This window comes from Panthera leo, chromosome D4 (assembly GCF_018350215.1).
Source record: "Panthera leo isolate Ple1 chromosome D4, P.leo_Ple1_pat1.1, whole genome shotgun sequence".
Lineage (NCBI taxonomy): Eukaryota > Metazoa > Chordata > Mammalia > Carnivora > Felidae > Panthera > Panthera leo.
The window spans coordinates 74,337,866-74,360,421 of NC_056691.1; the positions used below are offsets into that span (position 1 = coordinate 74,337,866).

The 22,556-nt window shown below is 50.0% G+C and overlaps 1 protein-coding gene across 6 annotated transcripts in view; it reads left to right on the forward strand.

The window, feature by feature from the left end:
• The first annotated feature begins 3,310 nt into the window (after positions 1-3,310).
• TMEM268 (transmembrane protein 268) overlaps positions 3,311-22,556 on the forward strand; it is a 33,688-nt gene continuing 14,442 nt past the window's right edge. For 2 of the 6 annotated variants that reach the window (XM_042912643.1, XM_042912644.1), the window contains exons 1-6: positions 3,996-4,666; positions 5,201-5,425; positions 11,662-11,850; positions 17,569-17,678; positions 19,576-19,683; positions 22,013-22,162. In XM_042912643.1, coding sequence (XP_042768577.1) covers positions 11,742-11,850; positions 17,569-17,678; positions 19,576-19,683; positions 22,013-22,162 — 477 coding nt within the window. In that variant the 5' untranslated portion in view covers positions 3,996-4,666; positions 5,201-5,425; positions 11,662-11,741. Of the gene's footprint in view, positions 3,396-3,995; positions 4,667-4,730; positions 5,426-7,108; positions 7,161-11,661; positions 11,851-17,568; positions 17,679-19,575; positions 19,684-22,012; positions 22,163-22,556 lie in introns of those variants that run through there. The other 4 variants (XM_042912639.1, XM_042912641.1, XM_042912640.1 and 1 more) reach the window with 4 other exon arrangements.

The following is a 22,556-nucleotide window of genomic DNA, read 5'->3' on the forward strand; positions in this document are numbered from 1 at the left end:
TTCTGTAGTGTACCCGGTTTTGTTAGGACTTTACTCCTGCTGTTGCTAAGTGCAGCAAACCCCACACCCGTGCCTACCACAAATACAGATTTCCCAAACTGGAGGACCATGAAGAAGCAGCACCTGCATTCACTGGTTTACACCCAGTATTTAACCTGGTTGCCACCAATATTTTCATCCTGGATTAATAGGGTTGTACTCACATATATTTTTGCTGGACTCTGCTTCCAGCCCACCAGCTGAATGTTGGTAAAGTCGTAGAAGCAACATAAGTACTTCAAAAGGGGTGTGCTGTAGGGTCAGTTGACAGGAAAGGTAAGATGTGAAAAGTTCGAGCTTGGTGGTCTGGGAGAGAGGAACCTAAACAGTCTGAAGAGTGAATTGAATGTAACATGAGTGAGTGGAGAGACTTGGCTGTTCTAGAAGGGGGAAGGGTGGCAGTAGTGGCTGATAGATGAGGTGGTGTGAGGGAGGTGAGAACACGTTTAAATGCCTGTGGGGAAGGGGGAATAGAGTGAGTGAGACTGGAGAGTCGGGTGGAATGAGATCCCGTGAGAGCCAGGCGCAGAGGGAGGGAATAGCTGTAGCCTTCAAGCTTGATGGTACTCAGGGAAAATGGTGGGTATGCAGGCCTTCCCGGGCCAGTTGAATCTATCGATTTCTGGGAGTGGGGCTGGGACGAAGATAAATTGATCGACGAAGATAGATTGTCTTCCACAATGGGGAAGGCCTCCCATTGTGCCCTGATGTGAGAAATCAGCACGTTTGGTTCTTTGAGCACTAAGGCAGATAGGGTTGGTTCTGACATGGAAAGAACGTGAAGATACACGTGTAGAACAGTGTGCAATTTGTTCCCACTGAGCATAAAGGATACGGGTGTGCCTGTGTGTACGCGCAGGAGATTTCTGGAAGATCGAGGACACTGGTGCTCATCGCTCAGTGCTTGGGCTGCCACAGGAGGGTTTCTTTGTGCACTTTTCATCCATATGCAGGGTCATTCAGCGTCCCTGGCCTCTACCCACTGGATGCCAGTAGTAGCCCTTCGGTTGTGACAGTCAAAAATCTCTCCATTGTCAGATGTCCCCTGGGGGCCCAAACCTCCCCCGGTTAAGAACCACTCTCCTGTAGCAACAACAGAATTATTAAAAACAAAGTACTACATGTAATTTCTGGAACGCTCCAGGTGCTCAGCAAATGTTTCCTAATTTTCTAAAATTCGCTGCAGGGCAGCTGTTCTCCATGCGGTGATCCAGTGACTCAGTTTACTTCCACTTTGCTGCTCTCCCATTTTAGCACATGGTTTCCCTGACGGCGGGGGGTAAGGAAAAGTTGGCAAACACGCACCAACTCTTCCGTGCTTCAGTCCTGAAATGACACGGGCGCTTGTTCTCAGCCCACTGATGGGTGTGGGTCACATGAGCCAACCTAACTGCAAGGGAGTCAGAAGGGATCGCCCTGGGGTATTTTGGATCTTGGGTGAGTAAAAACCATCTACAATTGTTAATAGCTTTCTCTATGCCAGCTGATGTTCTAAGTACTTTTGCGTGTATATTAACTCATCCTCAAAGCACTTTATTTTGCAGGCGATGAGGCCGAGTTGCAAGGATGCGCCATAGTAGAGCCAAGATCAAGACTGGCAGTCTAGCCAAGAATCTGTGCTTAACCACTGCATGCACTCAGCATGGAGCATACGTGTCCCCCCTTTTATGTTTCTCACCTGTGTGATTCTTTTCTGTACCGCTCTTGAATCCTAGATTAATTGCTCCACTGGGCAATTTCTTTTTTCTTTTTTTTTTAAATTTTTTTAAGAGGCTGCTTGAACTCACAACCCTGAGATTAAGAGTTGGTATGCTCTACCAACTGAGCCAGCCAGGTGCCCCTCCTCTGGCCAATTTCGTGACAGGTGACCCCTTTGTCTAGAGAGAAGGATGCCCTCAGTATTGTCCATTACTGAAGCACAGAAACTCTTTGGCCATTCTATTTGATGCCATGGCTCAGACCTACTGACGTTCTCCTTGATAGAAGATGTGAAATAGCTTTCAGAAAGTCAGACCTTGTGTGTAATACCTACAAATTCCTGAAGATGTGCTATTCCCACTTTATGGGTGGAAAACAAGCCCTGAATTGCTGAAAGATGAGGCAGTTTGTTGGAGGCCAGTCACAGAGTCTCTGCATCCTTCAAGTGAGGGAGCCTGTGTTCCAGGCACTTGTGTAACCATACAACAGCCCTGCAGTTTAGGCACAGGATCTCACTCCCATGGATGGGAAAGCTGAGGCCCGGAGAGGTTGATCGAATGCTCAAGGTCACAGGGCAAGGAAGCCACAAGAATGGGCATCAAGTCCAACCGGATCAGACTGAAGGCTGCGAGGGAAAACCTACCGTGCCAGGCCTCCAGGCTTTTCCTGAGGTGTGTGGTGGGTGGAGTACTCAGTCTCGTAAAGCTTCAAAGCCTGTAGCTAACATTCTTGGCACGCTTGGGCTTCCCCGCTGGAAGACGGATGGCACCAGAAGTCAATGAAAGCTGCTCGGTGGAAATGACCTGCGCCCCATGAGCCTCCCGTGCTCCTCCTCTTTCACCTCTTCTGTTTTTCTTTCCTTGAGGGGCAGTCTGGGAGACGGCAGAGGGTTTTGTCCTGTCAGCTGCTCCCGTCACTTCAGTGGCTCCGAAATTCCCGAAAAAGCTTGCACACAGGCAGCAGTTCCAGTTTTCCTCCCTCCCACTCCCCTTCCCCTGTGTAGGCTGGTCTTACGAGGCAGGAGAGGCACATTCTTAATGGCGAGATTTGGCCAGTGGTTCTGGGAGAGGAAGCTGCCAGATCAGGTCAACATCTATCTTCTCTGGCTTTTGAAAAACTTCAGATGACACCGGCTCGTGGGTCAAATGTCAGCTCAAGGCCATAGCTCACTGTGTTTGGAGGGGATGAGCGATGGGGATGGGTGGGCTTGGAGGGTCAGGAGGTACACAGCCTGCCTTTTTCTCCTACTTGAAAGTAAGGAAGGGAACAGTAGCAACATTCTGGAACACATGGCAGCAGCTGAAGATAAGATAAAGGGAGAAGCTAGGCTGGTTGTTCCAAGAACATGATTGGTGTGTTGGCTACCACTGTCTTGTGCGGTTTTTAAAAATAGAAAGACCAGAGGGTGGAGCTTTCTAGTTAAAAGCCTGAGTATTTTTTTTTTTTTAATGTTTATTTATTTTGAGAGAGAAGGCATGTGCAGGTGCATGAGCAGGGAAGGGGCAGAGAGAGAGGGAGAGAGAATCCCAAGCAGGTTCCCTGCTGTTAGCCTGGAGCTTGACTTGGGGCTTGAACCCATGGACTGTGAGATCATGACCTGAGCTGAAATCAAGAGTCAGACGCCTAACTGACTGAGCCCCTCCACGCACCCCGAAAGCGTGAGTACTTTTAATTGCCCTTCCCTCCTCTGCCAGACACGTTTGTTCTCGTTCTTGAGGCCTTGCCCTGTTTTATTCTCTTCGTACCTGTCCCTGGCTCTTGTCTTCCTGCACACTAGAAACAGCTCCCCGACACTCTAGGCCTTCCTGACAGGAATTCAGAGTATTTCTTTTGGTTTTGACCCAGTTTCCTGACAAACAGCATGTGACTTGTCTTATTGCCCACACACCTCCTGACAAGGACAGCTGTGTGTTCAGTCCAAGCTCTCATGTGCTGTTAACCTATATTGTGTGTATCCCACATTGGAGGGCCCACTGTGCAGTGTGGCGTCCACGATTTCAAATCAACGTAATGGAAAGGAAAATTCTGTGGGACATGCTTAGGAAGTGGTTTTTAAAATAGATCACATTTACTAGGGTGATTGGGTGGCTCAGTTGGTTAAGTGTCCGACTTCTGCTCAGGTCATGATCTCACGGCCAGTGAGTTCGAGCCCCGCAGTGGGTTCTGTGCTGACAGCTCAGAGCCTGGAGCCTGCTTCGGATTCTGTGTCTCCCTCTCTCTCTGCCCCTCCCCCACTCATGCTTTGTCTCGCTCTCAAAAATAAATAAGTGTGTAAAAAAAATTTAAAATAATAAAATAAAAATAGCTCACACTTACTAACACCAACTTTATACCAGGAGCAATTCCAGGTGTTTTACATAGTTGAATTCTCCCTCTGTCTCTCTGAGATATTATTCCCATTTACACATTTGGAAACTGAGGCACATGGCAATAAAGTCACTTGCCCAAGGTCACAGAGCCAATTGGCGGCTAAGTCTGGATTTGAACCTGGGTCTGTCTAGCTTCCCAACCCGAATCTCTGCACGATTTAATTCAAATTGTTCAGAGCGTGGCAACGTTGCAAGTGGTCCATTTCTAAAGGAGTTAGAAAGTGAGTCTGTAACTGGCAGACCTGTTTCAAAGAACAAGATGGAATCACTTATTCGGCAGTTCTGAGCCCCCCCTCCCCCCACCACGTCCCATCCGCTGCCACACTTGGAGATTCTGCCAGGCTGGGAAGAACTTCGTTCCCTCTCACTCCATCCAGGTTGCCAGAGTGGGCAGCCAGCCCTCAGACACGAGTCTGGAACCCTTGCAAACACGACGGGGCAGAGTGTACAGCTGCTGAGCAATGGTGGCTCTGGCCGGAGCCTGTGGTTTTCTGGATTTATCTGTAGCTGAAGCCCTGCTGATTGCATTCACAGCTTTTCATTCACTACTTCAGATGCAGGTAGCAAATACCGAGGGCGGGGTGGGTGCTGGGGGACAGCTAAGAGCATGGGCAGAAGCCGCTCTATGCGCTAAAGGTTTTTTTTCTCTTTTGGGGGAAGGGGACATTGAGCGATGACCACATCATGTGCTGGGGTCGGCCTTAGTTAAACAAGGATACATATGAGAACGGGGCACAGGAAAGGGTTCCCAGAAGAAGGGCCCTTTCAGCTGAGACCTGACAATGTGACAGCTGATGATGTGGAATGGGGTTGAGGGTTACCCTCCAGATGGAGAGGAATGGAGACCACTGAGAATGGGAAGTGAGCAAGGGCACGGGGGTGTAGGAGGAACTGAGAAATGTTCCGTGTTCTTGGACTTTGGGGTTGGGGGAGAGCTAGTAAACATTAGGTCAGGGTAGGCTAGGGGTGGAGAGGGGCTTGGGCTTGCCACCTACAGCCTTGTGAATCCATCAAGATATTGCTAGCGAAGTCTGCGAATGTGACTAGATTTTACTCACCTTTTACCAGATTTGAGTCACCATTCTCTCTTCTAGGTGGGGCCCCTGCACCCTCATGCCATAGAGCCAGCACTTAACCATGTGCTGAAGTTTCAGAGAAGCACGAGACGCTTTGCCTTGCTGTCCAAGAATGCAGCTCACTCCCACTGGAGACTTCCCATGAAGCACTTCATCCATCGTCTCCCTTAAGTCTGACCATCTCTCAGTTTAGCAGATACTGTTACCTTTCTTTCATGAAGGAGGGAACTGAAGCTCAGAGAGGTGAGCCCACCTGTGCAAATTCGTCTGCCAGGAAGGGGTAGAGCTTGGTCAGCCAGTTCCAAAGGCCCAGGTCTTCTGTGCCTCCCTAGCAAAGGGGACTAATGCATCAACACGTTTAAGTTCATGCTGGAGTGACAAGCAGTGGGGATGGGAGTGAAGGGAGCCTGGCAGGAAGGGCAGGAGTTCGGTCCCCGGCTTCATGCAGGGGGTGAGCCTTGCCAGACAGGCAGGATTTGGACAGGTGCTGACCTGGCCACACACCTGCCAAAGGATCCCTTTCGACATCCCATCAGCAGTTAGTAAAGTTCCAACATCCCACGGGGCTCACTCTCATGTCCCCAAATTGTGTTTTCAGAAATTAGGCAAACTAAATAGGGATCTTGTGTATCTTGTTCAGTGCTGCCCAGTACAATGGCCTGGCACTTAGCAGGCAGCCAGTGTCCTTTGTTGCTGAATAAGTGAATGAACTTCATTTCTAGTTACCTACTGCCTATCTCTACTTGCCTGGTGAGTGAAGGCACCTGGCCAGTATCTACTGCTCTGTTCCTCAATCACTGCTCACTGCCCCCAAGCACTCCACCTCGAGGCCGAGCACTCAGCCAACTAAGTCCTGTGGCCTCAGAGGCCCCCGGCAATTTGGCAACATCTGTTGAAATTAAGAATGCATCCATTCTGACTCAGCAAGTCCACTTGGAGAAATGCAGGCTGGGGCATGTACACAGCAACGTGGCTAGGACCATCCCAGCAAGGCCTGGGAGCCAGTGGGGACATCCCCCTCACCCACCATGTGTCCTCCAGGGGAGAGGGACAAAGGAAAGAGTCTTCCTACAATATTTGGAGATTTATGTCTCCCTTGGAAAGGAGGCAGAGTGGAGTGTTCTAGCATGAGGTGAACGCCAGGGAACTCTGTTGAATGAAAATGCAGGGTGCCCAACAGAGTAGAACAGGCTCCCTTTGGTAGAAATACACAGGCGTGTTCGTGTGTCCATAAGGGCCCTATGGAGCAATACGCAAGGTTCGTGAGCTCCCGGGGCGGGGGCACTTTTCCCTGTAGACCCCTCTGAGCCCAGAGTGGGAGGGGTGCGGCCAGCAGCCAATGTCTGGTGAGCAGCTCTGTTGTCCGGCAGTTGTGAACACTTCATACAGACTATCTCATTAAAGCTTTACAGTCCCATGGATGATCTGTTCTGTCCAGAAAACGAAGACACCGAGACATGAACCACTTGACCAGAGATGATCTAAAAAAGCCCAGAAAATTGGCTCGGAGCTCTGGTAGCCTGATCCTCCAACAGATGCTCTTAGGGTTTTAGATGCACCAGATGAGAAGTTTCTGGTCCCCAAGACGGCCTCATCCGCCCCATCCGCTCCATCCGCCCCGGGGCCGCGCCTGTGTTAGATGGGCGGGCGGGAGTCTCAGGTGCGGAGGCTCGGGTCGGGCGGCCGGGTCCCCGCGGGCCCCAGAGGCGTGCACGTGGTCGGCGGGCGCGGAGGCGCTTCCCGGCGTCCCGGAGGGCGCCTGGCTGATGCAAGGGAGGTCACCCTCTGGGCCCCAGGAGCCGGGCGGGCGGCCCCTCCCGGTGGGGTGACGGCGCGGGGCGGCCCGGCCGGGGGCGGGACCGCGGAGCGCGGCGGGCGGGGCGGGGCGCGGATGCCGGAGGCTGCGGCGTGGAGGGGCTGCGGCGGCCCGGACCTTCCGCGTCCCCGGGCGGTGGCGGCGGCGGCGGCGGCGCGGGCGGTGAGTGTGCGCGGCTCGGGGCGCGCGCCTGGGTGGTTGCGCGGGCGCGGGAGGCCGCGAGCCCAGATTGGAGCGGCGCGGCCGCCTGGGCGTCCTCTCTCGGCCTGGGGTCGGCGGCGCGGGCGCGGCCGGGCTCTCGGTGCGCCCTGGGCCCCGTTCCCGCGCGTGTCGTGCGTGGGAGGCGTTCTCCGGCGGCTCCTGGGGACGGGGGCCGGGGCCGGTGGGGGGGGGGGGGCTTCCGAGGTGAGGGATACTCGGTGGACAGGACTTGAAGGCAGAGACTGGAGCAGGACAGCTGCTCAAGGCCAAGGCCAGGTGTGGCGGGACATCCACGGTCCGAATGAGCCCTGTCCTGCTCGGACTCCGTCCTGGACTGGCTCTTTGACCTTGGATAGTTCACTTTCATTTCTGGGTCTTAATTTCCTCATCTGCAAAATGGAGAGCTTGGACCCATTGTCTTTCAAGTCTTTTCCACCCTAAAACTTCTGTGACAGGCCCTCTTATGGCCTTTTGTTGGGGCTTTCCAGTGTAATGAAAACAAAACCTGACTCGAGAAAACTGTTAAGCTCTTTCTCTCTCTCACGTCCATCTCAGTGAGGCACAAGGTTCCTGGGGAGCCTGGGCATTTTGTCTGCACAAATGGAGACCTTTGCTCAGCGGGACTTAAGGATCTCTTCGTCTGCAGGGGCTCACCACCTAATTAGAAAAAGACCTATGACTGGAAGTTCTGGTTAAAATGCAGCATCAGCAAAGGAAACTAAGGAAACTGGGGAGTGGATGCCCAGTTAGTTGCTGGAGCCCCAGGGCTGTGCTTACTCGCTGGCTCTGCCTCCACCCTGGTGTCTGGGTGTCTCTCCCAGGTCCCCCTAGGGCTGGTGCGGGGCTGAGCAGAATGGTGAGCCCAGGACATGCTGGAAGGTGATGGGTCCATGTCAGCCCTTGGCCAGTGTCGCTAAAACCCCTTCCACCCTCTGCAGCCTCCAGGTTGGACCAGGGGCTGCAGGGTGAGGGCAGAGGGCCCTGGTGGGGCCCATCCTGGCCTCTGGTCTATACCTCTCTCTGCTTGGCAGCCCTTTCTCTCACCGCCACCTCTGCAAAGCCTTTCCCCCACCCCAGGGTTCTGAGGCCCCCCCCATGTTCTGCCTGCTCCCTTTGCCTGCCTAGTTTGGTCATTATTTCCCTTTCTGAGTTCAACTTTCCCACCATATGGGATTCCCCAGCAGGGAGGGGTGACCAAGGATTTAAGATTTTACTTTTGGTGTTAGAGTCAAGAAAGCACAGGGCTGACACTTCAAGGTTCTTAGGGAATGTTGGTGGAGTGAAAATAGTGATAGGTGTATTCCTCCGGTGATGCCTGTATGCCCCGTGCTGCTCTGAGTGATTTACATGCACGAACAGTTTTAGCCTCAGTTACCATTATTATCACCCTTTACATGTAAAGAAAGTGAGGCAGATTGAAGTTAAGTCACACAGGAGGGAAATGGTACAACTATACAGGTACCTTTTAACCATCACACATCATCAGGCAGATGAATGACTTCTGATTGAGACTTTGTGGGAAGCTAATTGGGCCAACTGGGGTGCTGGGATTGCTTCTCAAAGACAATGCCAAGTTGTGGGATTTTGCAACTAATGGAAACTTTCCATAGGGGAAGAGTGTCTGGGCAGCTCCAGCTTGTGGGTGGTCCCTCCTGCCTGGAGGAGGGAGGGCAGGCTCCTGGGTCCCACAGGCCTTTCTGAGACTCCTGAACAGCTTCTCTGGGCTGCAGGCTGCTGGCTATGACGGCCCCGGGTTTCTGGTCTGGGAAATGGGTCTAAGGTTTATGTTCGCCTCACGGGCCCAGGAGATGATCAGAGGAGATGGGGAAGGGCTTCAGAAATTGCCAGGTTCAGGGCAGACTTCCTTGGGCTGTTGTTGTTGGTTTTGTGCTTCTGGGGCATGTAAGATAAGAGGAAGGAAGTAAGGGGTGGTGCCATAGTCTGGTTAATGCAGAGCAGTATTTGGGAATGCCTGCTGTGGGCAGGCATTGGTGGTGGTGGGGGGCGGAGGGCGGAGATCAGCATCTCAGAAGCCAGCAGGAATTTGTTGTGCACCATGCCTGGGAGACATAGCCTCCCTGGACCCACTCTGTCTTTTTTTCTTTTCTTTCCTTTAAGGTGCATTAAAGAACAGGCTGAGAGATGGCCAGACCTGGGTCCTGAGGCTCAGGGCCTAGGAATTATGTGCTTGGACCTCGGTTCCCCTCTTGGTCCTACCTACATCTTCCAGCCACCCTGTCATGGGCAGGTCTCTTTATATCTTTGACTCTGAGTTTTCTCTCTTTCTGAGGAAAGAGGCCTGCTTGGTGAGCCGGGTCCTGGATGTCATGCCTGTATCTCTTTCTGTCATCCCTGCAGCAGCCATGCCAGGGAGGATTCCCTGTTCCCATTTTACAGATGAGACAGCAAGGCTCAGGGAATTAAGAACCTTGCCACAGAGCATGTGAGTGGCCGAGCAGGGATTCAAATCCAGGCTCTTGGGTATTCAAGTCATTGCTTTTTCATAACATTTTGTTACTTTGTGGCCTCAGAGCTGGATACAGGGCAGGTTAGTGACCCCAAGTGATCTTCTGGAGCTTAAAGTCCCTGCTGACTTGAGGTGCCTGCAGCCTGCTCAGACACATGGCCCCCCACTTAGAAAACCCCCTGCCCCCAACCTGGGTTAATGCTCTGCTGTGACCATCTAGAAATTCTTCGTCATTTTTGAAAAGGGGACCCCACATTTTCATTATGCAGGAGGCCCCACAAATTATGTAGCCGGTCCTTTTTAAAAGACCGAGAGAAACGGAGGGTAGTGAGGGTGTGGGAGTCAGCCTCCCCTCTTTTGGAGATCTGAGCAGTGGCGATCCGCCCTCGGGCCAGCATGGAATTAAGCAGATGTGTGCCCCCGACAGGGGACACTTGTTTTCACCAGCATCAGGAACCATGGCAGCAAAAACCGACTCTACTGGACTTTCACCAAGATGGTTTGCAAGGCTGGGGTGTTATCCCAGGGACGTAGGCAAGGTTTTCCTTGGTGATGGATAATTCTCAGGGCCCCCGGCAGACACAGAGAGAGTAAGTGTGGGCTCCAGCCAGTGTGTGGCACTGGGGACTCTGCTTTGGCTTCAAGAGAATCCCCATAAAGGACATTTCTGCTTTGTTGACGACAGTGGCTTAGGGTCATGGCCATGCCCACTGTGCTGTCACTGACCCAACTCCTGAGACTTTGGAAGTGTTTCCAAGGCCTTTTAGCGCTAAATGCCAGGGGGATGCATTGCCTTCTTCACCCTCCTGTTTCTCATCTCCTAATAGAGAACAGGAACTATTTAACTGACAGTATTTCTGTTTTAGCTTTGGCCACCTAGAAGCTCAAAACCAAATTCTTGGCTCAGGCGTGACAACTGTGCCAAACCTCAAAGCAGCAACTGTGAGAGCTAGTATTTGTGGGATGTGTCCTTTGTTCCAGAGGCCCTTGTCTGCCCTTTATATGTATCACCGCACTGATTCTTCATGACAGCCTTGTGGGGAAGGTACCATTGTTTGAGGATAGGGAGCTAAATCTCTTTGAGGCTAAACCACTTGCCCAAGTTTACTTAACTCATAGGTAGTAGAACCGTTGTTTAAACTGGTTAGTCTGAACCTGGAGCCCATGCTCTTCAGCAGAAACTTCCACTGCCTCTGCTGGGGACCTTGATTGCCTGAATATCTGGTTATTTTCGTTCTTCATGGTTCTCATTTTTTCTTTCTTTCTTTCTTTCTTTCTTTCTTTCTTTCTTTCTTTTTCTTTCTCTTCCTTCCTTCCTTCCTTCCTTCCTTCCTTCCTTCTTTTCTTTCTCCCTTCTTTTCTTTCTTTCTCCCTTCCTTCTTTCTTTCTTTTTTCCTTCCTTTGTTCCTTTTTTCTTTTCTTTTCTTCTTTCCTTCTTTTCTCTTTCTTTTTCTTTCTTCCTTCCTTTCTTCCTCTTTCTTTCTCTTTCTTTCTTTCTTTCTTTCTTTCTTTCTTTCTTTCTTTCTTTCTTTCTTTCTTTCTTTCTTTTGTATTTCCCACCATCCTGATTTTTCTTTTTTCATTTGTATTTTGCAATGTCTTCTGGAAAGCTGTTTGAGATCCTTTGTATAAATAAGGCTCCCCATGATGAATATACTGGTTCTGTGCCTGGTTGCCTGGGTGCTCTGAATAAGGGAACAGAACTCCCAGATGACTGGGAGTGGGGCCTGGTCATTTCATGAGTTCCAAGTGAGTATCTGGATGTGTCTGAGCTAGGGAAGACCCAAAACCACAGGGAAGTTCTCAGTTCTCCCTTGGAGGGTTTTATTTCCTCCTCTTCACTCCTGAGAATGTTCCTCAGCAAGACGGAAAGAGCAAAGTCAGTGGAAAGACTCCTGGTGGCTCTCTCTGGTTTTGGGATGACTTTGGCCTTGGCAAGGCCAAGAAGCCCAGACTGCCCAGGCCTGAAGTTCTTTCCTGTGCTGTTTTCTGAAGGCAAGTGAAGCTGAGTTGGCCACTCCAGAATGAACCACAGCTCCAAGATGGGGAAGTAGAAGCCCAGCTGGCTCTCTGCCATGGCCTGCGAACCTCAGATGGGCACCAGTGGGGCAGCTGGCCCGTTGCCCCCCTCCTCCCCTGGCTGGAATGCCTTGCCTGGAGGGCGTCCCCCAGGCTGGGGGCAAGGTAAGGTCATGGCCCTTTATTTCCCTCCCCTCTCCCCAGGATGCTGGGCTGGACTCACATAGCACAATGGAGGGGAGGGGAGTGAAGGACACAGGAGAGCCTTTAGCTAGGGGTGGGCATTTTAGGATACATTTCTAGGCCTGTCAGTCATTTCTCCCCATTCTCTCTATCACCATCTTGTTAGACCAAATCGCTGTTACCCTCTGCTTGGATCCCTGCCGTATCTTCCTAGCTGATCTCTCCTTCTTGCCTCTTCCATTTACGTGACATTTAGAGTGACCTTTTAAAAATGCAGAACAGACCATGTCACTTTCTGCTTCAGTGTTTCCTATGGGGCTTAGTGTGAAGATCTGTCAATCGCTGGCTTGCAAGGCCTGCCTTAGTGGCTCCTGCTACCCGTTCTTTGTTCCTGCCATGCTGTCCTGCCTCAGGGCCTTTGCATCTGCTGTTTCTTCAGCTTGTTATGCTCTTTCCCTACCTCCTTTCCTCTGATTAATTTCAACTCATGCTTCAGAGCTCAGTTCAAATATCCCTTCTATAGGGAATTCTCTCCTGATGCCCCAGCCTAAGCCAGGACTCCCTGATATATTCCTGCTTCTCCCCATAGCAGTTAGCATAGTCTGTAATTAAATGCTGACCTGTGTGATAAAGTGTTGAATCTCCAGCTTCTCTACTAGAATGTAAGTTCCATGAGGGCAGGGGCTCTGTGTTGTCTTGTTCATTCCTGCATTTGCAGTACCTAGCACAGGCTTGGCCTGTCGTAGATGCTCAGTACGTATTTTGTTGAATGAACAGGATGAATGGGTGGCTGGGCATTGGCATTTTGAATTGCGGCTGGTTACTTAGATGATTTGAAACTTGACTACTTAAAAACAAGGGTTTCTTCTACTACTGTTATTGGTAAAACAGTTTACACACACACACACACACACACACACACACACACACCAGTAGGATGGAGTGGAATGAAATAATTTTCCTTTAGAACTTTGAAGACATTGCTCCGCTGGTTTTTGGCAAGCCAGTTCTTGCTTCTTTGTAGGAAATTCCTCCTTGCTACACACACACACACACACACACACACACACACACACGTGCACACACACCTGTGAATGCCCATTCCTTTGGTCACTTTTCAAGTTCTTTTTCTTATCTAGGTGTAATAAAAGTATTTCTAAGTAGAGACTTACTGTTCCCACTCTAAGGAACAGATGAGAGAGATTATTGCCAGGAATCCAGGAACTTGGTTTGAAAGACAAAGAGAGTCATCATGCAGAGTCTTTGCCTTGCTGGGACCAGCGCTTTCGTCGATGTGCAAAGAGCTGGTGTAGGGAAGCAGCTGGTGTTCTCCATGCCTAGCACCCCGGTCCACATGGGTTTTCTGTGCTATGCTGTGAAATGGGGTGCTGGTCTGTGGCCCCACCCAGCGTGACCGCCCTGGTTTTGGGCACTGCCTTTGCCCCTGTTTCTTACTTTCATTTCCTCTGGTGACTTCGGGCAGGTCTATTCGCCTTTCAGAGGCTCTGTTCCCTTTTCTCTGACAGTGGTACCCACCTTTTAGGGCTCTTGGAGGATGAAATGAGATTAGGACCGTGAAGCCCCAGCCCTGTGCCTGGTGCCTGGTAAGGGCTCAATACTTAGAAGCTATTCTTATTGTACCTTATGCAAACTCATTTCTGCCTTTATTTTCTTTTTGTCTAGTTTCTCTCGCTTGCTTATTTTTATTTTTTTAATTTTTATTATTATTATTTTTTAAATCTTTATTTATTTTTGAGAGAGAGAGAGAGAGAGCAGGGGAGGAGCAGGGAGAGAGGGAGACACAGAATCCGAAGCAGGCTCCAGGCCCTGAGCTATCAGCACAGATCCCGACATGGGGCTCGAATCCACAAACCACGAGATCATGACCTGAGCTTAACCAACTGAGCCACCCGAGCGTCCCACACTTGCTTATTTTTAAATCTAATTTTATAATTTTATATTTATTTATTTATTTATTTATTTATTTATTATTTTTGAGAGAGGGAAACAGAGTGCAGGTGGGGGTGGGGCAGAGAGAGAGGGAGACACAGAATCCGAAGCAGGCTCCAGGCTCTGAGCTGTCAGCACAGAGCCCAGTGCGGGACTTGAACTCACGAACCGCGAGATCATGACCTGAGCCAAAGTTGGACGCTTAACCAACTGAGCCAACCAGGTGCCCGTTTTCATATTTTATTTTTATAAAGCCACCTTAAATCCAGGAGTGGGAGGGTAAGAACAAATACAACTAAAGCCATGCATGGGTTGCTTTACTGTAACTTTTGAGTCCCAACAAGCTTGCTTTTAAATTGGCAACGACAGTGGCCAGTTATTCAACACCTGTGTTTCTCCGAGCATTTATTTTCATCATCTCTGCAAAGCTGCGTGTGGTGATATGATCCCCCTCCAAGCGAGGAAGCAGGCCAGGGATTTAGATCACTTTTTCTTTTTTTAAATGTTTTTTAAATGTTTAATGTTTATTTTTGTTTTTAATGTTTTAATGTCTCTGACAGAGAGAGACAGAGCATGAGCAGGGAAGGGCAGAGAGAGAGGGAGACACAGAATATGAAGCAGGCTCCAGGCTCTGAGCTGTCAGCACAGAGCCCGACACGGGGCTCGAACTCACAGACCGCGAGATTGTGACCTGAGCCGAAGTCGGACGCTCAACCGACTGAGCCACCCAGGCGTCCCTAGATCACTTTTTCGTGGCTACTCTGTGAGCGAGAGGCTGGGCTACACTTTGACTCCTATAGCTAGCTGTCTAGCTTATACTTTCCTTGGCTCCCCACCTTGCCTCCACACCCCTTCCTTCTTGCAAAAACTTAAAAAAGAGAGAAAAAAAAAAGAAAAGAAAGCAAATAAAGTTCTTTTTGGCAGGGCATCCAATGCTTTTTTAACCTTGAGATGACAGATGATAAAAAAAAAAAAGACATAAAAAAAGAACTCTAATTGGGGGTTAGGGGCCAGGGTTCTGTCGTGTCAATTCATTTATACATCAAACATTTATTTAGTGCCTACTGTATGGCAGGTATGAACCCAGCTCCGGGGATTCAGTGTTGAGCAGAACCAGTGTGGGAGTACATAGTCTCCCACATTGGGGGATAGACTTTAATCAATTAGTTGAATACCTATGTAAGCAAATAATTGCAAGTGTATGTACTTATCTTTGAATATGTACTCCTTTGAAGAGCAGTTCTGAGTAGGTTTAGCAGAAGGATTTGATCTGTTAGGGGTGTAGTGTCAGGGAAGACTCCCTTGAGAGGTGGTTAATGAGCTGGAATATCAATGATGAATAGGATTTCACTGGGTGAAGCCCAGTGGAAGTGTTCTAGGGAAAGGGAACAGCATTTGCAAAGGCCCTGGGGTGGGAGTGAACACTGCTTGTTCCAAGAACGAAGGACGCTGGCGTGGCAAGACACAGAAGGAAGCTGAATGGCTCGAGGTGAGTTTGGCAGGAGGTTGGTTCTTCAGAGGGCTGGGCGAGTGTGGTAAGGAGGTTGGTTTTTGTCAGTAGAACACCAAAAAGCTATTGAAAGTTTTACTCAGAGGACTGATAGCATCCAGTTCACGCACTGGCTGATGCGTGGAGAATGCATTGTAAGCGGGTAGGTTTGGAGAAACCAGTGAGGAGGCTGCCAAAGGGCATGAGGGAGAGGTGAAGGTAGCCTGGCCTGGGTTGTGGTGGAGATGCCAGGAGGTGCATGGAGTTGAGAGACATTTTGTTGGCCCAGCTGGCAGGGCCCAGAGAGGGGCTGAGTGAGGAGGTGGAGACAATGGCGGGGGTGGGGCAGGAATTGTCAGGAAGGTAGGGCTAGTCATTTGGTTTTAAAGACTCAGGGGCGCCTGGGTGTCTCAGTCAGTTAAGCGTCTGACTTCGGCTCAGGTCACGATCTCACAGTTCGTGAGTTCAAGCCCCGCGCCGGGCTCTGTGCTGACAGCTCAGAGCCTGGAACCTGCTTCGGATTCTGTGTCTCCCTCTCTCTCTGCCCCTCACCTTCTCATGCTCTGTCTCTCTCTCCTTCAAAAATAAATAAACATTAAAAAAAATTAAAAGAAAAAAAGACATACTGCCCAGAGCTACGCTCAGGTGACAGGAAGTTTGGGCCAGCAGATAATGTATTTATGGTTTAATCTCTTCATGCTGCCCCATTTTCTAAGCCTCGCCCACAGAAAATGTGCCAGCATATCCAGGCCCAGCCTTGCGTGGCTGAACACTGGGGATCCCCCCTCTCCTGCCCACTCCAGCTGCGTGGCTGCTGACAGGGTGGCTCACGGGACCTCCTGCTGTGGTGGAAGGACATCTGGATCCTTCTGTCCAGATTCTCTCTACTAGTAGCAGAAGGCAGATTTAGCTTCATTCCTTGGCTGTTCCTCCCTGGGCCTGAGGGGTTTCAGTCCCCAGGGACTTTCACCCCAGCAGACCTCACTGGGCTGGCCTAGTCGACGTCCTGCCTGGCTTGTGGCCAGACTGAGTTGATGTGTGGTGTTTTGTGAGGTTACGCTTAATTCAGTTGGTGCTTTTGAATTGTCAAGTGAGTTGCAGATACCCTGGGGAGGGGTTACCAGTAAGTCAGTGTCTTCATTTTCTGTGGCTGCCCTAACCAATTACCGCCCACACAGTGGCTGGCGAAAGATCCGTCCTCTGACAGTTCTGGAAGCTGGAAGTCTGATGCTGGCTTCCCGGAGCTAAAGCCCCCATGTCAGCAGGGCCGCCTTCCTTCAGGAGCGCAGGGAGAATCTGTTTCCAGCTTCCAGAAGCCACACATACTGCTTGGCCCATGAACCTTCCTCCACCTCAAAGGCAACAGTGTTCCATCTCTGTCCCTTTCTTCCCTGGTCACATCCCTCCTGACCCTTCAGCCGCCTCTCCCAGTTTTAAGGATGCTTGTGATTACATTGGGCCCATCCCAACAGCCCAGGAGAACCCCCCTATTTCGGGCCAGTGGATTAGCCACTTTAACTCCATCTGTAGCCTTAATTCTCCTTCGCCGTGTAACATAACATGTTCATGGGTTCTGGGGAGTACGGCGGGGACATGTTTGGGGGTTCATTGTTCTGCCTACCACAGTCAGATGGAGCCCGCTGGGAATGTAATATTTGGGTGAGCTTCCTGTGTGGTGGTGTTCATACAAATGTCTGAAACATCACCTTCTCCATGTACTTAGTTGTACAGTCTGCTTAAATATCTTTTTTGGGGCTCCTGGGTGGCTCATTTGGTTAAGCATCTGACTCTTGATTTTGGCTCAGGTCACGATCTCACAGTTCGTGAGATGGAGCCCTGCGTCGGGCCCCACGCTGATGGCTTAGGATTCTCTCTCTCCCTCTCTCTCAGCTCCTCCCTTGCTCATTCTTTGCTGTTTTTCTCTCTCTCTCTCAAAATAAATAAGCATTAAAAAAAAATCTTTTGTGATGGGGAGCTCACTACTTCCAATTCTTTGTCTGGACAGCTCTCATTCTTGGGAGGTTCTTCCTTTATAGGGTCTTGCATTGTGTCCAGGTAGCCTCCAGGCTCCGGTCTCAGTTCTGCCTCCTCAGGGGTTCTGGTCAAGTTCGGTCCTTCTCGCGTGGGGACTCAAGGACTGCTACCACGTCCCTCCTTGCCATGAGAAGGTTCTCGTGGCCAGAGGAGGTGATGCCATCAGGGTCCGGGCTCGTCCACAGTGGTGCTCGCTCAGCCAGGTGAAGCTTCTGGTGTGCTTTCAGAGCTCCACAATGGCCAGGTCCTCACGGTTCTGCGGATCGACAACACCTGTGCGCCCATCTCCTTCGATCTGGGCGCCGCAGAAGAGCAACTGCAGACCTGGGGCATTCAGGTGAGTGTGGGTTTTATTGACACCCTGCCATTTTCCCCTCCTTCCAGCCACCTACCTGCTGGCCCATCCACCTATCCTTTCATCCAGTTGTCCACAAAACATTTGTTAATCACATACTCTGGGCTCCGTATGGTGGGAGGTATAAGGAAGATGTATTAGGAGTGTCTCCTCCTCCCAGTTACTTCACTTAACAGGTGCGTGTTTTGGGGCGCTCGTTGTTTGCCAGGCACTGTGCAGGGCACTGGGGTCCATAGAGGTGGCCAGACCAGTGCCTGCGCTCACACAGCTCATGGGGCCCAGCACAGGAGGTGGACTCACGCCCGGTAGATCGGGTCAGGTCAGCAGGGTACAAATGCCGCGGCAGAGGCATGTACAAGGCACTGAAGACCTTCACAGGAGAAAACGATGAACTCGCCTGGGGGAGCGGTGGTTTCGAAAGCGTCACACAGTAGCAGATGCTTGATCTGGGATCTTGAAGGAAAAATAGGGGTTTGCTGGGTAGACAGGAGGAAGGGCATTTTAGGAGAGGGAACTGTATATTCAAAGGAAGAGTACGTGAATCTATTAGATAATCATGCAGTGCTTTGAAGCACAGCGATTTGAAGCCTAGGCTTCTCAGATCAGAGGTCTGGATGCTGATCTGTCTGGGTGGCTTTCAGCAGGTGAATTAACCTCTCTGGGTGGCCATTTCATCCTCTATTAAATGAGGGCCACATTAATACCTATCAGACAGGGTGTTTGTGACGAGGAAGTAAAATAATGTGGACTAACCGTGGACAGGAAAGATACACTGCTCATTTTGCCCTGCAGATTTTAGAGTTCACTTCTTTCGGACTGAATTGCATTATTGTTTAAATCAGCATGTTATCACTTGAAGGGAAACTTTCCACATTGACGGTACTCACCCCACGTCAGCACAATGGCTGGTTTATCACACCATGTTTCCTGTCAGCCTTTGTACAAAAGAACATTTTTCTTCAACAGTTGTCTTCAGATGGGGTTTTCTTAACCAGGGAAAACAGTCCACATATTATTCTGCCATGTTCCCAGACATCATCTTTAATGGTTCGATTCTGTTTTCTTGAGCAGTCCACTCTCGCAGGGCCTTTACGTGCTATGCCATTTTTGTTTGGGCAGAGAGATGCGAGTTTTCAGAGCCTCGGGCAGTATTTATCGTTAGTGGTGTTGCAGTGTTGGTACCTGCTCACATGTATTGAGTGTCCATACGGACCGGACCATACTGGGCCAGTGTGCATGTGCACTTAGATATGACACACATCTGTCAAAGTAACACATAACCGCTGGAGGCAGAACAGAGGCTCCCCTCCCCCCCAGAGATGTCCGTATGTATCTACATGGTACGCATATACTTATTTTGCAACACACACGTTAGTACTGCATATGCATCATGTTATTTAATATGCACACCACCCCTACAAGTGCGTGTTCTTGTTGTCCACACTTTATAAATGAGGAACCTGAGGCTCAGAGAAGTGGGGTTACTTGGTACGTGAATGGAAGAGCCAAGGTTTGGACCCAGCCTACTGACTCTAGAGCCTGTGCCTTAACTGTTAGGCTCTCTTGGGTCTGCTGTGAGGTCCTGTGCCTCGGGCTGCAAGATCCGCACCCCCCCCTTTGCCCCCACCAAGGGCGTCCTCCTGGGTCTCGAGTTACCCCACCTCCCCAGGGCACTCATCGTTTCCTGAGCTGCATTCTGTGATTACCACTCCTAGTACTCCGAGCTCCTCAGTCTGCCTTCCGGGGCAGCCTGGAAGGTGCCTGGTCCCCCTCCCATGTGACAGTCCCATGAACTGGAAATGACATGCTTGCGGGCAGGAAGGAGGTGGGAGTGGTTCCCCGTGGCTGATTGGTCTCTTTCCCTTGCGTGGCCAAGCAGGTCCCCGCCGACCAGTACAGGAGCTTGGCCGAAAGCGCCCTCTTGGAGCCCCAAGTGAGGCGATACATCATCTACAACTCCAGGCCCATGCGGTTGGCCTTTGCTGTGGTAAGGAGGCAGGGGGGCCGCCCACTGACCTGCCGCGCCCACCCCCCGTCACGCTGCTGAATTGGGCATTGTGCTCTGGAGCCTCTTGGTGTGGGTAACGGGTCTGGGGCTGGTGGCCCGGCCGGCTGGGATAGAGCAGTACACGTGTACCTGGATTTGGTATAAGAGGAAATGTATGGGAGAGAGTCGTAACCAGATTCCCAGGGAAAGGATTGGAGGCAGGGTTTACTAAGGGCAGGGCTTGGGACCGGGAATCTACAGACCCACCACTGAGACTTGGACTCAATGTCTGGCTTTGGTTAAGACTTGTCTTCTCTCTGGGGGACACCTGAGTGGCTCAGTCGATTAAGTGTCTGACTTCGGCTCACGTTATGATCTCACTGTTTGTGGGTTTGAGCCCCACATTGGGCTCTGTGCTGACAGCTCAGAGCCTGGAGCCTGCTTCACATTCTGTGTCTGCCTCTCTCTCTGCCCCTCCCCTACTCGTACTCAGTCTCTGTCTCTCAAAAATAAATAAAATATTAAAAAAAAAAAAGACTTGTCTTCTCTCTGGGACTTGGTTTCCCCATCTGTTCAACAACAGGTAGTTCCATTCCAGCTCTCACCATAAATACATGGGTGTGTATAAACATATATGTGTATGTGTATATGTACACTCATCGAAGACACATATGTATAAATATCTGTGTACACCTACACACACACACACACACACACACACACACACACACACATACACACATATGGCAGAACCAGTACTTGAACCCAGGCAATCTGGTTTCAGCATCTGTGCCCTTAACCACTCTGATTTGCTGCTTCTCTGTATATATAAATGGTCAAATAGCACTCTTAAAAATTTTTTTTAATGTTTATTCTTTTTTGGGAGAGAGACAGACAGAGAAAGAGTGGAGGAGGGGCAGAGAGAGAGGAGGAACAGAATCTGAAGCAGGCTCCAGGCTCTGAGCTGTCATCACAGAGCTTGATGCAGGTCTCAAACCCGTGAACTGTGAGATTATGACCTGAGCTGAAGTCAGATGCTCAACTGACTGAGCCACCCAGGCACCCCACAAAATGGCACTCTTGACTCCCACGTCTGCTTCTAGAAAAGGAAAAGGAATGGCCACTGGCGTTTGTTAATTCTTCAACAAGTGTTGAGCTTATATATGCTATCTGATTAACCCTTGTAACAACCTGTGAAGTAGGTATTATCCCCATTTTACAGTTGAGGAAACTGAGGCTTAGTGTTGTTAATAACTTGTCCAAGGCCACCCGTAGCTGTTGAAGGATCGTTGTGGACTTCTAACTCAAATTTATTTCACTCCCAGGCCTTCTGCCCTTTTTTGCTTTATTTAAAATCCGGGTGACCCAATGTTTATGGTGGCACTATCAACAATAGATAAAGTATGGAATGAGCCCAAATGTCCATCAACTGATGAGTGGATAAAGAAGATGTGGTATATATATATACAATGGAATACTACTCGGTGATGAAACAGAATGAAATTTTGCCATTTGCAACAATGTGGGTGGAACTAGAATGTATTATGCTATGCGAAAATATGGCTTCACTCATACATGGAGTTTAAGAAACAAAACAGATGAACATAGGAGAAGGGAAGGAAAAATAAGATAAAAAGAGAGACAAACCATAAGAGACTCTTAAATGCAGAGAACAAACTGAGGGTCGCTAGAGGGGTGTTGGGTGGGGGGATGGGTTAAATGGGCAAGGGGCATTAAGGAGGACACTTGTTGGGATGAGCACTGGGTGTTATATGTAAGTGATAAGTCACTAAATTCTACTCCTGAAATCATTATTATACTATGTGTTAAATAACTTGGATATAAATTAGAAAAATAAAAAATAAAATCCAGGTGAGCAAGAATTCAGAGTAACTATCCTTTTTTCTTTTTAGACTTCTTTTTATTTATTTTGAAGAGAGATAGAGAGAAAGCATGGGAGGGACAGAGAGAGAGGGAGACAGAATCCCAAGCAGGCTCCACACTGTCAGCGTGGAGCCGGATGTGGAGCTTAAACTCATGAACCGTGAGATCATGAACTGAGGCGAAATCAAGACTCTGATGCTTAGCTGACTGAGCTGCCCAGGTGCTCCCAGAGTAGCCATTCCTAACCCCTTTTCTCTACTGTTGCTTATGGACAGGGAACAAGGGCTCCTTCCTACAGACCCTGATCAGTCCCTTCCTGGCCCTGTGAGCTCTTTGACTCCAAGGAGGGCATCAGACATGTCCAAAAGAATGTGTCCCTTTGAATGGAGCTGCTTTATTCCAGGACTGGTATTCCTGACCACGCTCTTTCTCTGGCTTCTCGCAGGTGTTCTATGTGGTGGTGTGGGCTAACATCTACTCCACCAGCCAGATGTTTGCCCTGGGGAACCACTGGGTAGGTGTGCTGCTCGTGACCCTGGCTGCCATGAGCCTGACTCTGACCCTCGTGCTCATCTTCGAGAGACACCAGAGGAAGGTGAGATGTTCGGAGACCCCAGCCACGCTCCCTCCAGAAAGGGTGTTTCCGGCAGGAGAAGCCCAGGTCTGATCTTTCTCTTTTCCCTGCCTCAAAGGATTTCTGCAACCATGCGGGCCCATGAGTCCAGTGACTGAAAGAAATGAAATCACATGTGTGATTAATTCCTTTCTGTCTTTCCTATCTAATCCCTGTGGGTTGTTTTTCCGGAGGCAAGCTGTGTTTTGAGAGTCTGAAACGGGAGGAAGGTGTTTTGGGTTTACGGAGCCCTTTCGCACTAGTAAATGGCTGAGTTGGGATTCAAGGCCAGAGTGCTCAGATCCCAAGCCATGTTCTCAGTCAGTACCCTACTGCACTAGCATTCTGTGGCTCCCTATCGCACTACCATAAACAC